The sequence below is a fragment of the Solanum pennellii genome, chromosome 3 (genome assembly GCF_001406875.1).
Source record: "Solanum pennellii chromosome 3, SPENNV200".
Lineage (NCBI taxonomy): Eukaryota > Viridiplantae > Streptophyta > Magnoliopsida > Solanales > Solanaceae > Solanum > Solanum pennellii.
Window position 1 is genome coordinate 5597618 of NC_028639.1, and position 18314 is coordinate 5615931.

The following is an 18314-nucleotide window of genomic DNA, read 5'->3' on the forward strand; positions in this document are numbered from 1 at the left end:
TTAAATAAATTTATTATTGCACTAAATAATTTTTAAAATTACAAAAATAAATAAATAAAATGACGAAATCAAACTAAATATATTTAAAGATATTTAAAAAAATTAAACAGTTTAATTAAAATATAATCTACATTTATGGGTGGTGAATTTCATGCATTTGTGTGTGAGTATAAATAATCATATAATGTATTGTTTCTACAAAAGTTAAATTTAAAAGAAGTGAATGAAGTATAAAATAAAACAAAAATGTACAACAAGAGAGAGTTGATCTGATGTTCACTTCCAACTAGAGCTATCAATATGGGCTAGCCCACCTCATCCGGGCTGACCCATACAGACTTTGACATTTTACGGGTCAGGCCGGGCTAGCCCATTTTTGGTGTGGGCCAGAAAATAGTCGGCCCAGCCCACAAGTACGTGGGCTACAGGCTTTCCGGGCCAGCCCACTTTTTTAAAAACTATTTTTTTTTTATAATTATTAAATTAAATTATAAATTATAATTTAAAAATATTATCATAAATATCGACAAAACAATATTACATTATGTTAGTCCTCATTTGTTTTTTAATCTTAATCATTCAGATTTGTCTCATGTATTTGTTTTTAAGAACTGAATCTTAATTATTAAGATTCAATTCATTAAGTTCGTTTGTTTTAATTACATGCTTGTCATTATAATTTCCTTTATTCATATTAACTTAATATACATCTTTTACTTTCATAAATTAATCAATATATTTGAATTGATAAGCACTCCCATGATATAATATTTAGCACAGTTTCAAAAAATTAGAAAGTATTAGTTATTTGATCGATAACAATAATAAATTTCTATAATAAAATAAAATAAAATATTTTTCTAAACTATATATTTACTACTCTATATAAACTATTTTAAATTACATTATATTAGATTCTCAAAGTATTTTGAGTGCAAAAAATAGTCATATTAATGATGTAACTTGATGTAGAGTTCTTAAAAGATAAATCATATTACCTTGTTACGGTAAAAAATGAACAAAATATTATTTTATATGAAAAAAATGTTTACTAACAAGGTTTTGATAATATTTTATTGATATAATGTTTAATTTCATATGTGCATTCATATATTGAAAACAAACTGTCCTAATAATTTAGTGTTCAAATTCAGAGACAATATTTCAATATGTAGATGTTTATTCAGATTTACACATCTAGATCTTAATGCACATCTTAATATTTAAGCGCGTATTCAAATTCAGACGTCTTAATCTTAATGGAAACAAATGAGACCTTAATGTCACTACTTGTTAATCAATTCACAAATAAAATGATCTTTATAATATTTAGGGAAAATGCACAAGTACCCCCAAGACTATGACCGAAATCACAAAGACAGACCTTACTAAGGTCGTATTACCCCCCTGAACTTTTATTTTTTGTAATTTTGTGTACCTCTTTTGCATACGTGACATCCAAATATCTCTAATGCGCCTCAATTGCGTGGACTCACATAGAGTACCATATAAGATAAAAGGTGTATAAAATTAAAAAAAAAAGTTCAGGGGGTAATAGAACCTTAGTTTAGTTAAGGTGTGTCTCTGGGATTTAGGTTATAGTCTAAGGGGTATTTGTGTATTTTCCTTGATATTTATTTTTTTTTTTCAACTAAAACTATAAATATGTAAATAGAAATATTAAACTAATTGTTTTGATTTTAGACTCTCTTTATTTTTTAATTTTAATATTATATTATATTTTTAATTAATTTTTGTTGGCCCACGGGCCGGCCCTACCGGTATTTCTCAAGCCCCCAAATGAGCAGGCTTATTCAGGCCGGGCTAAAAAGCCCTTTTTTTAAATAGGTTCCAAAAATCTTAGCCCATCCCTATTAAATCCCGGGTTAGGCCAGGCCGGCCCAACGGGCCTAGCCCATATTGACGGCTCTACTTCCAACCTTAAGGTTGTGAGTTTGATTCCCCAAGGTAGCATAATCTACGAGCTCCTGGTCATGGTTGATAAAAATTGAGATAGGAGACATTTTTATAATGAGAAATTTTATCATATATATATTTAGGAACAAAATAATATTTTGTATATAAAATACAATCATTAGCGACGAAATTAGATTTTGTTTAACTACGAAATACATATAACTTTAGAGACAACTGATTTCGTCACTGATTGAAGTAAACTAATTAGCGACGATATAATTTTGTCGGTATTAAACTATTAATAACCTTTTTAGTGACAAATCATATTATTAACTACAAAAATATACTTTTTACGACAAATTAATTTTGTCACAAATGTTTAAGCATTTGAAGACGATTTTTCTTTTTTGTAGTTAATATAATATTTTCAGCGACGAAAACAGTAAATCGTCTTTGTATACTTTTAGAGACACACATTAAGTGACGACTGAGTGATGAATTATTTTTCGTCACACAAGATTTTTAGTGACGAAATATGATTTATTAATGACGAAATTATTTGTCCTTAATAATCGAATTTGTTGTAGTGTCCTAAATTCAACAGTCCAACTTTCGATAAGCATATCTCCCTCATACGATATAAAAGATGCGCAAACTCAGCGGCGTTGGAAAGATATCTCCAAGGGCTTTCCAATCATATCAATAAATTACTCTAACTCATCCTGAGATAGGAGTTATGACCGTTTGGAAATGACAAAACTCACTTCTTAAACTTAGAAATTTTTCCAGATTTCTCATTTTCTTTCCAAAACTAATATTTTTAATTTTTTAGCTTATTCTTAGCTATTTCGAGTTACGAGATGTTACAAAAAGTGGTCCTTATGAGAACTTATCTCAATCCAAAGGGAGTATTTTTACTTGAGCGTTGAGTTATATTTTTTGAGAGTAATATTGAGCACCAATACGGAATAGGGTTTGGATAACTCACATTTTCCATAAACCTCATTGCCTTTGAGCATGGCTAACCTTAGGTTTTTTCTTACATCAATGGATATATTCACCATAAAGTTCATTTTTATTTTATCCTTCTCCCTGCATAGGAAGTTTTTTTTCATGGCTCCTTTAGGTTGAAAAATTTGATACATATTCTAAAATCAAATTGAATGATACAAGAAGGTACCTTTATTTTGTAGTTTGATATCTCATGTATGAAACACATGTGGAGGGCTTCATTTTATTTTGAAAAACAAAAATAACGATTATCTTTAATTATATAGCTTAGGATAAAATGTTTAACTTTTAGTACATATACATTAAGGACCCATTGCTATCATGTTTATATATTATATATATCTTATATTTTGGTATTGTTTGATTTCATTATATTGTACCAAATACACATAAATATTACTAAAATATCTCATGTCTAGCAATATATATAGATTTGCCTAAACAACATCTGAAAGTTTAAAAATGTCACAATAAATAACTCAGTCAGTTAGACAACATGCTTTTCCTTTCTTCATTTGGAATATTTGAGTAAATAACTATAGTAAATTCCACAAGAAGGTCAAAAATGATACCCCTTATCAAAACCCCTAGTTAGGACAATGGAGTTCATTTGATTGACTAATAAAGAACATCAACCATATAACAACAACAACAAAAAAGAATCTCTAAAATGGTATATAAATAAATATTGATGGATCTTAAAGTAATGTATGCTGAATCTTAGCTTTTTCGGTAAATTAAATCAAAGGAAAGAGCAACCTTGCTATCATTAACACCTTGTTTGGTTTGTATTGTATTGTTTGTCTAAATATGATATTTTGATTCTTACCGAAATTTATTTGTTAATCTAAATACAATTTTTTCATTGTTTTATTTTAAGTTACTCATATTTGAGATAAGGTAATACTGGTTCACCGAAGTCTTGGACCCATATAATCAGAAATAATTATTTTACTATTGTTGCAAAGATTTGCACTTTCTTATTTTGTCGTATTAATTGCTACTCAAAGATAATTTTATTTTTCTTTAGGTCAAACACAAATTGTTTTTTATCAATAGGTACTTTTATGAAAAAAGCACTTTAGAAAAATGAACACTTTTCAAAATAACTTGATTTTCTTGTTGAGTTATTGTCTAAAATCATCCCTCAACTATGACTCAAATATAATGTACATCCTTATATTATCTAGGTGAGAAAAAAACATCCTTATACTATACCAAAAATAACAAGAATTATCCTTGAATCTATTTATATTAAGAAACTAATTAAATCAATAAAAAAAATTGGTCATGTCATGCCACGACGAGAAGATCAAAGTAACCTAAAAAGAATAAAGATATGGATATGAAATGAATCTTTCATTCTCGGAATTTAAATTTTGCGTGTTGTCACTTTATATATTTTTTGCATCATCAAGTAAATTGACTTGCAACAATACATAAGTTTTGAAATATTTATACTGTAGGTTGTGATGGTTACAAAGATTATGGAAAAAAATTATTTTAAAAGTATTACATCCAACTATTTAGAAATTTTCTTTAATAAAATATTTAGGGCGCATGTACTTTACAATGCAATTTGCATTTTATACAATGTACAAAAATGTTGGAAATTTAGGGCGCATGTTCTATTCGAAAATTTGAAGTTGGAGTAGTATTTGACCATATTTTTACAAGAATATTTAGAATTTGAATACATTTTGTCTGAATATAATTTAAATCCTCAATTTCTAGAAAAAAAAATCACTTAACTTGCCTAGTTTAACCATGTGTATATATATTCATTCCACTTGACGCGTTTAATTTTTTATTGGTGGCGTGAGTTTTTTCTTTTAAATAGATAGAAGGATGAATCTTGCAATTTTTTGGATAGTTCAAAGATGTCTTTTGTTCACTTATATGACACAAGGATGTACTTTAAGTTTAGGTCATACTTCAGGGATGATTTAGCAAGAAAAAACGAACACTCATTTACATTCGTGCATATCACTTTGCTTTAAATTTTTTTTACGTCATATTGAGAATCGATATGTTGTTGTGCATATATTCAAACTCATAAAACAATATTAAGTGACCTACCATGTAGTAGACTACAAATACTAATAGATAAAGTATTTTTAATAGAAATCATCAAAGTAAATGTATTACAAACCATTATTGAAATAAAATAGCAAAATCAAAGGAAATTAACACACATGGAATTATGAATTTAAACCTTGTTGATTCATTTATAATATACTAGATTAGCTATCTTCATTTTGTTCTAAAGAATGTATTTTTTCCTTTTCAGCTGCTTCCCTTGCCTCTAGTTCATTCAATCTGATGTTGTTTTTAATTGCAATGTTCCTTGCATTTTCGGCAACAAGTCTCGTACCCAGATCTAATTCCATTGTGGGGTTCACAAAATGATCAATGGCTACAGCAGTAGTTGGGTGAACGTATGAATATTGGTTCCTACCACTTGGACAAGGCGAAACTATTCCAATATCGACGTTACAAGTTCTTACAATCTTACTTGCATTTTTATATAAGGACGGCAATCGTTTGGAAAATGCGACTTTCCACATAGTTTCATCTTGTATTTTTTCTATTGGAATTTTTTGACGTCCTGCTGCTTTCTTATCCTCCATTTCTAGAATGCCATATAATCTATTGAGCAGTGGATTTCCAACAATGTGAGTTAAAAATGAATAAAACATCATGAGTATTTATACACACATAAAAAATTTATTCACAATAGTAATTTAATTTCAAGTCAATATTGTTGTGGAAAGTAAATCCGTTTAATTTCAAGTCAATATTGCTATGAAAAGTAATCCATTTAATTTCAAGTCAGTATTATTATGGAAAGTAATCCATTTAATTTTAAGTCAATATTGCTATGGAAAGTAAATCATTCTTTATATTGAATTTATGGTAGAAAATTTATATTGAATTGATATTCAAAATCCGTGTTTTATGGTAACATAAATATATTTGAAATTCAAACAAAAAAAGGTAAGTTGTTGAATATACCTAGAGCTGTCAATATGGGCTATAGCCCACCCATCCGGGCTAACCCATACAGACTTTGACATTTTAAAGGGTCAGACCTGGCTAGCCCATTTTTGACATGGGCCATAAAATGGTCGGCCCAACCCACAAGTACGTGGGCTGACTGGCCAACCCACTTTTTTTAACAATTTTTTTTTATAATTATTAAATTAAATTTTAAATTATAATTTAAAATATTATCATAAATATCGACAAAATAATATTACATGATGTTAATGTTAGTACTTGATAATCAAATCAAAATAAAATTATTTTTATAATATTTATTAGGGATAATTTCAGATACCTTCATGTTTCGCTCTATAACACTCACCTCCTGTTTGGTTTACGATATTACGTCTACCTCTCTTGTTTTCATTTACTTGTAATCATTCTTTAAACCTATTTAAAATAAATATAAATTAATATAGATTTGACAATTTTACTTTTTTTATAGAAATTTCTTCTTATTAATAAATATTATATAAAAAATAACTTTTTTGAAAAATACTTTAAAAATAAATTAATACAAAGACTTTTTTTTTAATCCAACTAAAATCAAAGTCTTCAACTAAGCTGACCCACATTTTCACCAAATATTAACTCTTTATCTCTATTTCACCTTTACCAATTCACGTAAAAATTTTCTCCACAATAACCCATCATTTTCCGGCAATAATTTCTTCAAATAGAAGACAAAATTGAACTTCCCAAGAAAGAAATTCGATAAGAACGATAAGATTTTGTTCTAGTTAAACATTTGCACAAACAAAGAAGAAACATGATCCAACGAATAAAGATAAATCATTGAAAATTAGATCTAAACATTCATATATAAGGGTAAATTTGTCAAATCAAAATTAATTTATATTAAATAGGTTTAAAGAATGGTTACAAGAAAATGAAAATAAGGGAGGTATACGTAATATCGTAAACCACAGGGAATGTGAGTGTTATAGAGCGAAGCTTGGAGGGAGGTCTCTGCAATTATCTCTATTTATTAATTTTTTTTTCAATTACAAGTATAAATATATAAATAAAAATATTAACCTAATTATTTTGAATTTGGACTCTCTTTAATTTAAAAATTTAATATTATATTATATTTTTTAATTAATTATTATTGACCGACGGGCCGGCCCTACCTATATTTTTCTCAAGCCCATCAAATCAACAGACTTATTCAGGGCGGGCTAAAAAGTCCTTTTCTTAAATGGGCTCCAAAAATTTTAGCCCAACCCTATTAAATCCCGTGTTAGGCCAGGCCGGCCCAACGGGCCTAGCCCATATTGACGGCTCTAAATATACCAAATAAAATTTATTGATTAATGATTAATCATTGTGAATATAATTTAGTGGACCCTTAGTCATATACAAAAATATTTTAATTTTTTTTATGTAACTAAATCAGAATTTTCACATAGGTGTAACTCACGCTTAGGGTGAGTGGGTGTAAGGAAGAGACTAAAAACCCCTCCTTTATTCGGGTTAAGAAGCCCTATCTAGAGACGTTGCACTCAAACAATCATATCACCTTCATACGAACTCAGATTTTAACAAACTCAGTGACATTGGAAAGACGATACAAAGATCTCTGATTTGATACCTCATGGGCCACCTAACTTATTTTATGCTAAAAGTTATGGTCGTTTAAAATTGACACAAATCATAAAATAACTTACATATTACTTGAACAAATTTCTCTCCAGTTCTTTTTGGAACTCGAGTTGCTACGTATTGCGACCTTGGCACCTAAGAAAATCTAAATTCCTCCGTAAAATCTACTCACAACTAATGACGATTCGAATCTTAGATCAGAATTTTTTGGGATCTTACAGTTCGTTCCTGCGCTCTACATCTAAATTTAGTTGGTAAAATATTAATCTAGGATTATACCCTTTGTTTCGAGAATCCCAGAGATGAGTAATATTATTGATTCTGAGTTCTAAATTCTTGAATACGAGTTTTTAAATATTATGCATTGAAATATTTTAGTTGTTGTTCATGTTTATATTTCACATGAACCTCATTTACTGTGTTTTCATTGAGAATCGTTTGGTCAAAAATTTTCCTTACTTTAATTTTGATAGTTTGAAGTGAGTGCAAAAGTAAAGTTTAGTATAAATTTTCAGTAGAGTATAAGCGATAAGTTATTGAATATACTAAATAAAATTTACTGATTAATGATTAATCATTATGAATATAATTTAATGATCATTAATCATACAAAAATAATATATCAATTCTTTTATGTAACTAAATCAGATTTTTCACTTGCTCAATCAAAAGTAATATATCTATCATTTATGAAAAGAAAAATGTGATTAATACATCCACACGTGCGCTCGCGATGTCATGGCTCAACCTATCGGGCCGTGCGGACACCTGCTCCAACACCTAAGTTGGAGAACTCTCGACTCCCAATCATTGAAACATGCAAAGATTAAAGAAAAACAGAAATAAAGGAAATAACAAAGTTTTATAAATGAGACCCTTTAAAATGGTGTTAACATTTGTAAAATAATTTACACCACCAAGGATCTAGTCTGAACAAGTACAAGAGCTACTAAGAATACAACATACATGATAATGAAAAGACACAACTCCCACCATGCGGAAGGAATGATAAAATCTGTTGGAGAATTTCTTCGTCTTCACCTAATGAGACATCACCGACCCTGCATCCAGACTACGTCAAAAAGGCAAACCAAGAGTAGTATCATTACAAACAAAACGTAGAGATTGACATCACCGGTCAACCCGAATACCCACTACATAATATAAGAAATCAACTGGTGAAACATGTAATAAGACTAATCCTTCCTCCGCCTTTCTGTTTTGACTACCCTTACCTTTCCGGATATTAATATCAAACTAGTTCACTTGCCTTCAACCTCTTACTTACCTCGTTCATTATTACACCCATCACTCAATCCCTTAGGGAAATTCTGAATAAAAATACCACTACTAACCCGACCAACCGCTCACGATACACCTTTACGTTCTCCTCATCTTTACTCAACTCACACTACACCTAACGAGGTTAACTATTTCATGGAACCATCTTATAACCTCAATAGTGATACCCATGACTTCATTCTAACAACAAGGATAGCATTGGGACCCTTAGTTCCCCCTTATTTTACTACAATCGAATTGGAACTTTACCATTCACCTTTTATTACACCACTGAATATCCCTCATTAACTTTCAACTTAGAAACCCCCACCTATAAGAACATAATGTACAACATAACAATCAATTCAGGGAACGCACCCAATTCCACATTATCAATAATTAGTACGAGTCAATGGTCCTCTCATGAAACCCATATTCAAAATGTTAGAATGTCAGAATTGTGATATTTGATCCAATGTTTATGTCGGAACGTAGAAATCCATGCAAGTTAGCGTGTATAAATGCAATAAATGATCCATTCAACAAGTCACAACAACTATTACAAGTATATTCTCAAAATCATACAATCAAATCATAATTCATGGTATTCACTTATCTTATTTACAACTTGTGTGATCGATAATGCAACATTCACACGCATACACATATTATAATGAAGCAAGAATAAACATATATCTCACACTCATGACTAGTTTAACCATGTGTACATATATTCATTCCACTTGACACATTTAGTTTTTTGTTGGTGGCGTGACTTTTTTTTTAAATAGACAGAAGAATGAATCTTGCAATTTTTTGGATAGTTCAAAGATGTCTTTTGTTCACTTATATGACACAAGGATGTACTTTAAGTTTAGGTCATACTTCAGGGATGATTTTAGCAAAAATAACAAACACTCATTTACATTCGTGCATATCACTTTCCTTTATTTTTTTGAATAATTATTAAAATGATGTGCATTTAAAAATTTTTTACGTCATATTGAGAATCGATATGTTGTTGTGCATTTATTCAAACTCATAACACAATATTGAGTGACCTACCATGTAGTAGACTACAAATACTAATAGATAAAGTATTTTTAATAGAAATCATCAAAGTACATGTATTACAAACCATTATTGAAATAAAATAGCAAAATCAAAGGAAATTAACACACACATGATAATATGAATTTAAACCTTCATTTTGTTGCATAGGACATTGATGAAATATACTACCAAAGTTGATTCCTTTTGGTATTGTTTGATTTCATTATATTGTACCAAATACAGATGAATATTACTAAAATCTCTCGTTGGTATTGTTTGATTTCATTATATTGTACCAAATACAGATGAATATTACTAAAATCTCTCGTCTAGCAATATAGATTTGCCTAAACAACATCTGAAAGTTTAAAAATATCACAATAAATAACTCAGTCAGTTAGACAACATGCTTTTCCTTTCTTCATTTGGAATATTTGGCTACATAAATATAATAAATTCCATAAGAAGGTCAAAAATGATACCCCTTATCAAAACCCCTAGTTAGGACAATGGAGTTCATTTATTTGACTAATAAAGAACATCAACCGTATAACAACAAAAAAAAAAGAATCTCTAAAATGGTATATAAATAAATATTGATGGATCTTAGAGTAATGTATGCTGAATCTTAGCTTTTTCGTTAAATTAAATCAAAGGAAAGAGCAACCTTGCTATCATTAACACCTTGTTTGGTTTGTATTGTATTGTTTGTCTAAATATGATGTTTTGATTCTTACTGAAATTTATTTGTTAATCTAAATACAATTTTTTCATTGTTTTTATTTTAAGTTTAACTTAGAGCTCATATATGAGCTAGGTAATACTGATTCACCGAAGCGTTGGACCCATATAATCAGAAATAATTATTTTACTATTGTTGCAAAGATTTGCACTTTATCATTTTGTCGTATTAATTGCTACTCAAAGATAATTTTATTTTTCTTTAGGTCAAACACAAATTGTTTTTTATCAATAGGTACTTTTATGAAAAAAACACTTTTGAAAAATGAACACTTCTCAAAATAACTTGATTTTCTTGTTGAGTTATTATCTAAAATCATCCCTCAACTATGACTCAAATATAATGTACATCCTTATATTATCTAGGTGAGAAAAAAAATCCTTATACTATACAAAAAATAACAAGAATCATCCTTGAATCTATGTTAAGAAACTAATTAAATCAATTAAAAGAAATTGGTCATGTGTTTCCACGAAGAGAAGATCAAAGTTACCTAAAAAGAATAAAGATATGGATAGGAAATGAATCTTTCATTCTCGGAATTTAAATTTGCGTGTTGTCACTTTATATATTTTTTGCATCATCAAGTAAATTGACTTGCAACAATACATAAGTTTTGAAATATTTATACTGTAGGTTGTGATGGTTACAAAGATTATGGAAAAAAATTATTTTAAAAGTATTACATCCAACTATTTAGAAATTTTCTTTAATAAAATATTTAGGGCGCATGTACTTTACAATGCAATTTGCATTTTATACAATGTACAAAAATGTTGGAAATTTAGGGCGCATGTTCTATTCGAAAATTTGAAGTTGGAGTAGTATTTGACCATATTTTTACAAGAATATTTAGAATTTGAATACATTTTGTCTGAATATTATTTAAATCCTCAATTTCTGGAAAAAAAAATCACTTAACTTGACTAGTTTAACCATGTGTATATATATTCATTCCACTTGACGCATTTAATTTTTTGTTGCTGGCGTGAGTTTTTTTTAAATAGACAGAAGGATGAATCTTGCAATTTTTTGGATAGTTCAAAGATGTCTTTTGTTCACTTATATGACACAAGGATGTACTTTAAGTTTAGGTCATACTTCAGGGATGATTTAGCAAGAAAAAACGAACACTCATTTACATTCGTGCATATCACTTTGCTTTAAAAAATTTTACGTCGTATTGAGAATCGATATGTTGTTGTGCATATACTCAAACTCATAAAACAATATTAAGTGGCCTACCATGTAGTAGACTACAAATACTAATAGATAAAGTATTTTTAATAGAAATCATCAAAGTAAATGTATTACAAACCATTATTGAAATAAAACAGCAAAATCAAAGGAAATTAACACACATGGTAATATGAATTTAAACCTTCATTTTGTTGCATAGGACATTGATGAAAGATACTACCAAAGTTGATTCATTTATAATATACTAGATTAGTTATCTTCATTTTCTGGGGGGGCCTCTGAGGAAGACGAAGTTCCAATTTCTAGCTTCTTCAATTGGTCTTTTAAGATACCCTCGGCAAAATTTAATGTAGTTTCAAATGTTGTCAGATTCTCTGCATCAATTTGGTCAATGGACTCCCACCAACATTTTCCTCTAGCATTGTTCATTTGTTCTAAAGAACGTACTTTTTCCTTTTCAGCTGCTTCCCTTGCCTCTAGTTCATTCAATCTGATGTTGTTTTCAATTGCAATGTTCCTTGCATTTTCGGCGACAAGTCTCGTACCCAGATCTAATTCCATTGTGGGGTTCACAAAATGATCAATGACTACAGCAGTAGTTGGGTGAACGTATGAATATTGGTTCCTACCACTTGGGCAAGACGAAATTATTCCAATATCGACGTTACAAGCCCTTACAATCTTACTTGCATTTTTATATAAGGACGGCAATCGTTTGGAAAATGTGACTTTCCGCTTAGTTTCATCTTGTATTTTTTCTATTGGAATTTTTTGACGTCCTGCTGTTTTCTTATCCTCCATTCTAGAATGCCATATAATCTATTGATCAGTTGCTTTCCAACAATATGAGTTAAAAATGAATAAACATCATGAGTATTTATACACACATAAAAAATTTATTCACAATAGTAATTTAATTTCAAGTCAATATTGTTATGTAAAGTAAATCCATCTAATTTCAAGTCAATATTGCTATGAAAATTAATCCATTTAATTTCAAGTCAAAATTAATATGTAAAGTAATCCATTTAATTTTAAGTCAATATTGCTATGGAAAGTAAATCACTCTTTATATTGAATTTATGGTAGAAAATTTATATTGAATTGATATTCAAAATCTGTGTTTTATGGTAACATCAATATATTTGAAATTCAAACAAAAAAAGGTAAGTTGTTGAATATACCTAGAGCTGTCAATATGGGCTATAGCCCACCCATCCGGGCTAACCCATAAAGACTTTGACATTTTAAGGGTCAGGCCTGGCTAGCTCATTTTTTACGTGGGCCATAAAATGGTCGGCCCAACCCACAAGTACGTGGGCTAACGGGCCAGCCTACTTTTTTAAAAAAATTAGATTTTTTTATAATTATTAAATTAAATTTTATATTATAATTTAAAATATTATCATAAATATCGACAAAATAATGTTACATGACGTTAATGTTAGCACTTGATAATCAAATCAAAATAAAATTATTTTTATAATATTTATTAGGGATAATTTCAGATACCTGCATGTTTCGCTCTATAACACTCACCTCTCGTTTGGTTTACGATATTACGTCTACCTCCCTTGTTTTCATTTACTTGTAATCATTCTTTTAACATATTTAAAATAAATATAAATTAATATAGATTTGACAATTTTACTCTTTTTTATATAAATTTCTTCTTATTAATAAATATTGTATAAAAAATAACTTTTTTGAAAAATACTTTAAAAATAAATTAATACAAAGACTTGTTTTTTTAATCCAACAAAAATCAAAGTCTTCAACTAAGCTGACCCACATTTTCACCAAACATTAACTCTTTATCTCTATTTCACCTTTACCAATTCACGTAAATTTTTTCCCCATAATAACCCATCATTTTCCGGCAATAATTTCTTCAAATAGAAGACAAAATTGAACTTTCCAAGAAAGAAATTCGATAAGAACGATAATATTTTGTTCTAGTTAAACATTTACACAAGCAAAGAAGAAACATGATCCAACGAATAAAGATAAATCATTGAAAATTAGATCTAAACATTCATATATAAGGGTAAATTTGTCAAATCTAAATTAATTTATATTAAATAGGTTTAAAGAATGGTTACAAGAAAATGAAAATAAGGGAGGTATACGTAATATCGTAAACCACAGGGAATGTGAGTGTTATAGAGCGAAGCTTGGAGGGAGGTCTCTGCAATTATCTCTATTTATTAATTTTTTTTTCAATTACAAGTATAAATATATAAATAAAAATATTAACCTAATTATTTTGAATTTGGACTCTCTTTAATTTAAAATTTTAATATTATATTATATTTTTTAATTAATTATTATTGACCGACGGGCCGGCCCTACCTATATTTTTCTCAAGCCCATCAAATCAACAGACTTATTCAGGGCGGGCTAAAAAGTCCTTTTCTTAAATGGGCTCCAAAAATTTTAGCCCAACCCTATTAAATCCCGTGTTAGGCCAGGCCGGCCCAACGGGCCTAGCCCATATTGACGGCTCTAAATATACCAAATAAAATTTATTGATTAATGATTAATCATTGTGAATATAATTTAGTGGACCCTTAGTCATATACAAAAATATTTTAATTTTTTTTATGTAACTAAATCAGAATTTTCACATAGGTGTAACTCACGCTTAGGGTGAGTGGGTGTAAGGAAGAGACTAAAAACCCCTCCTTTATTCGGGTTAAGAAGCCCTATCTAGAGACGTTGCACTCAAACAATCATATCACCTTCATACGAACTCAGATTTTAACAAACTCAGTGACATTGGAAAGACGATACAAAGATCTCTGATTTGATACCTCATGGGCCACCTAACTTATTTTATGCTAAAAGTTATGGTCGTTTAAAATTGACACAAATCATAAAATAACTTACATATTACTTGAACAAATTTCTCTCCAGTTCTTTTTGGAACTCGAGTTGCTACGTATTGCGACCTTGGCACCTAAGAAAATCTAAATTCCTCCGTAAAATCTACTCACAACTAATGACGATTCGAATCTTAGATCAGAATTTTTTGGGATCTTACAGTTCGTTCCTGCGCTCTACATCTAAATTTAGTTGGTAAAATATTAATCTAGGATTATACCCTTTGTTTCGAGAATCCCAGAGATGAGTAATATTATTGATTCTGAGTTCTAAATTCTTGAATACGAGTTTTTAAATATTATGCATTGAAATATTTTAGTTGTTGTTCATGTTTATATTTCACATGAACCTCATTTACTGTGTTTTCATTGAGAATCGTTTGGTCAAAAATTTTCCTTACTTTAATTTTGATAGTTTGAAGTGAGTGCAAAAGTAAAGTTTAGTATAAATTTTCAGTAGAGTATAAGCGATAAGTTATTGAATATACTAAATAAAATTTACTGATTAATGATTAATCATTATGAATATAATTTAATGATCATTAATCATACAAAAATAATATATCAATTATTTTATGTAACTAAATCAGATAATTCACTTGCTCAATCAAAAATAATATATCTATCATTTATGAAAATAAAAATGTGATAAATACATCCACACGTGCGCGCTCGATGTCATGGCTCAACCCATCGGGCCGTGCAGACACCTGCTCCAACACCTAAGTTGGAGAACTCTCGACTCCCACTCATAGAAACATGCAAAGATTAAAGAAAAACAGAGATAAATGAAATAACAAAGTTTTATAAATGAGACCTTTTAAAATGATGTTAACATTTGTAAAATAATTTACACCCCAAGGGTCCAGTCTTAAAAAGTACAAGAGCTATTAAGAATACAACATACATGATAATGAAAAGACACAACTCCCACCATGCGGAAGGAATGATAGAATCTGTTGGAGAATTTCTTCGTCTTCACCTAATGAGACATCACCGACTCTGCATCCAGACTACGTCAAAAAGGCAAACCAAGAGTAATATCATTACAAACAAAACGTAGTGATTGACATCACCGGTCAACCCGAATACCCACTACATAATATAAGAAATCAACTGGTGAAACATGTAATAAGACTAATCCTTCCTCCGCCTTTCTGTTTTGACTACCCTTACCTTTCCGGATATTAATATCAAACTAGTTCACTTGCCTTCAACCTCTTACTTACCTCGTTCATTATTACACCCATCACTCAATCCCTTAGGGAAATTCTGAATATAAATACCACTACGAACCCGACCAACCGCTCACGATACAACTTTACGTTCTCCTCATCTTTACTCAACTCACACTACACCTAACGAGGTTAACTATCCGTTTCATGAAACCATCCTCTAACCTCAATAGTGATACCCATGACTTCATTCTAATAACAAGGATAGCATTGGGACCCTTAGTTCCCCCTTATTTTACTACAATCGATTGGAACTTTACCATTCACCTTTTATTACACCACTGAATATCCCTCATTAACTTTCAACTTAGAAACCCCCACCTATAAGAACATAATGTACAACATAACAATCAATTCAGGGAACGCACCCAATTCAACATTATCAATAATTAGTACGAGTCAAATTTTCCTCTCATTAAAACTCATATTCAAAATGTTAGAATATCAGAATTATGATATTTGATTCAATGTTTATGTCGGAACGTAGAAAATCAATCCAACTTAGCGTGTATAAATGCAACACATGATCCATTCAACAAGTCACAACAACAATCACAAGTATATTCTCAAAATCATACAATCAAATCATAATTCATGGTATTCACTTATCTTATTTACAAGTTGTGTGATTGATAATGCAACATTCACACGCATACACATATTATAATGAAGCAAGAATAAACATATATCTCACACTCATGACTAGTTTAACCATGTGTACATATATTCATTCCACTTGACACATTTAATATTTTGTTGGTGGTGTGAATTTTTTTTAAAAAAATAGACAGAAGAATAAATCTTGCAATTTTTTGGATAGTTCAAAGATGTCTTTTGTTCACTTATATGACACAAGGATGTACTTTAAGTTTAGGTCATACTTCAGGGATGATTTTAGCAAAAATAACAAACACTCATTTACATTCGTGCATATCACTTTCCTTTATTTTTTTGAATAATTATTAAAATGATGTGCTTTTAAAAATTTTTTACGTCATATTGAGAATCGATATGTTGTTGTGCATATATTCAAACTCATAACACAATATTGAGTGACCTACCATGTAGTAGACTACAAATACTAATAGATAAAGTATTTTTAATAGAAATCATCAAAGTACATGTATTACAAACCATTATTGAAATAAAATAGCAAAATCAAAGGAAATTAACACACACATGATAATATGAATTTAAACCTTCATTTTGTTGCATAGGACATTGATGAAATATACTACCAAAGTTGATTCCTTTTGGTATTGTTTGATTTCATTATATTGTACCAAATACAGATGAATATTACTAAAATCTCTCGTTGGTATTGTTTGATTTCATTATATTGTACCAAATACAGATGAATATTACTAAAATCTCTCGTCTAGCAATATATATTTGCCTAAACAACATCTGAAAGTTTAAAAATATCACAATAAATAACTCAATCAGTTAGACAACATGCTTTTCCTTTCTTCATTTGGAATATTTGGCTACATAAATATAATAATTCCATAAGAAGGTCAAAAATGATACCCCTTATCAAAACCCCTAGTTAGGACAATGGAGTTCATTTATTTGACTAATAAAGAACATCAACCGTATAACAACAAAAAAAAAAAAGAATCTCTAAAATGGTATATAAATAAATATTGATGGATCTTAGAGTAATGTACGCTGAATCTTAGCTTTTTCGTTAAATTAAATCAAAGAAAAGAGCAACCTTGCTATCATTAACACCTTGTTTGGTTTGTATTGTATTGTTTGTCTAAATATGATGTTTTGATTCTTACTGAAATTTATTTGTTAATCTAAATACAATTTTTTCATTGTTTTTATTTTAAGTTTAACTTAGAGCTCATGTTTGAACTAGGTAATACTTATTCACCGAAGCCTTGGACCCATATAATCAGAAATAATTATTTTACTATTGTTGCAAAGATTTGCACTTTATCATTTTGTCGTATTAATTGCTACTCAAAGATAATTTTATTTTTCTTTAGGTCAAACACAAATTGTTTTTTATCAATAGGTACTTTTATGAAAAAAACACTTTTGAAAAATGAACACTTCTCAAAATAACTTGATTTTCTTGTTGAGTTATTATCTAAAATCATCCCTCAACTATGACTCAAATATAATGTACATCCTTATATTATCTAGGTGAGAAAAAAAATCCTTATACTATACAAAAAATAACAAGAATCATCCTTGAATCTATGTTAAGAAACTAATTAAATCAATTAAAAGAAATTGGTCATGTGTTTCCACGAAGAGAAGATCAAAGTTACCTAAAAAGAATAAAGATATGGATAGGAAATGAATCTTTCATTCTCGGAATTTAAATTT

General features: G+C 29.3%; 1 protein-coding gene across 1 annotated transcript; it reads right to left on the reverse strand.

The window, feature by feature from the left end:
• Positions 1-12103: 12103 nt before the first annotated feature.
• LOC107013124 (agamous-like MADS-box protein AGL29) lies at positions 12104-12655 on the reverse strand. The gene has a single exon (XM_015213112.1). The coding sequence runs from the start codon at positions 12653-12655 to the stop codon at positions 12104-12106; it is 552 nt and encodes a 183-aa protein (XP_015068598.1).
• Positions 12656-18314: the final 5659 nt, after the last annotated feature.

Bases quoted from the DNA above. Each gene is read 5' to 3' on its own strand.
- LOC107013124 (XM_015213112.1), bottom strand. From the start codon at position 12,655: ATGGAGGATAAGAAAACAGCAGGACGTCAAAAAATTCCAATAGAAAAA.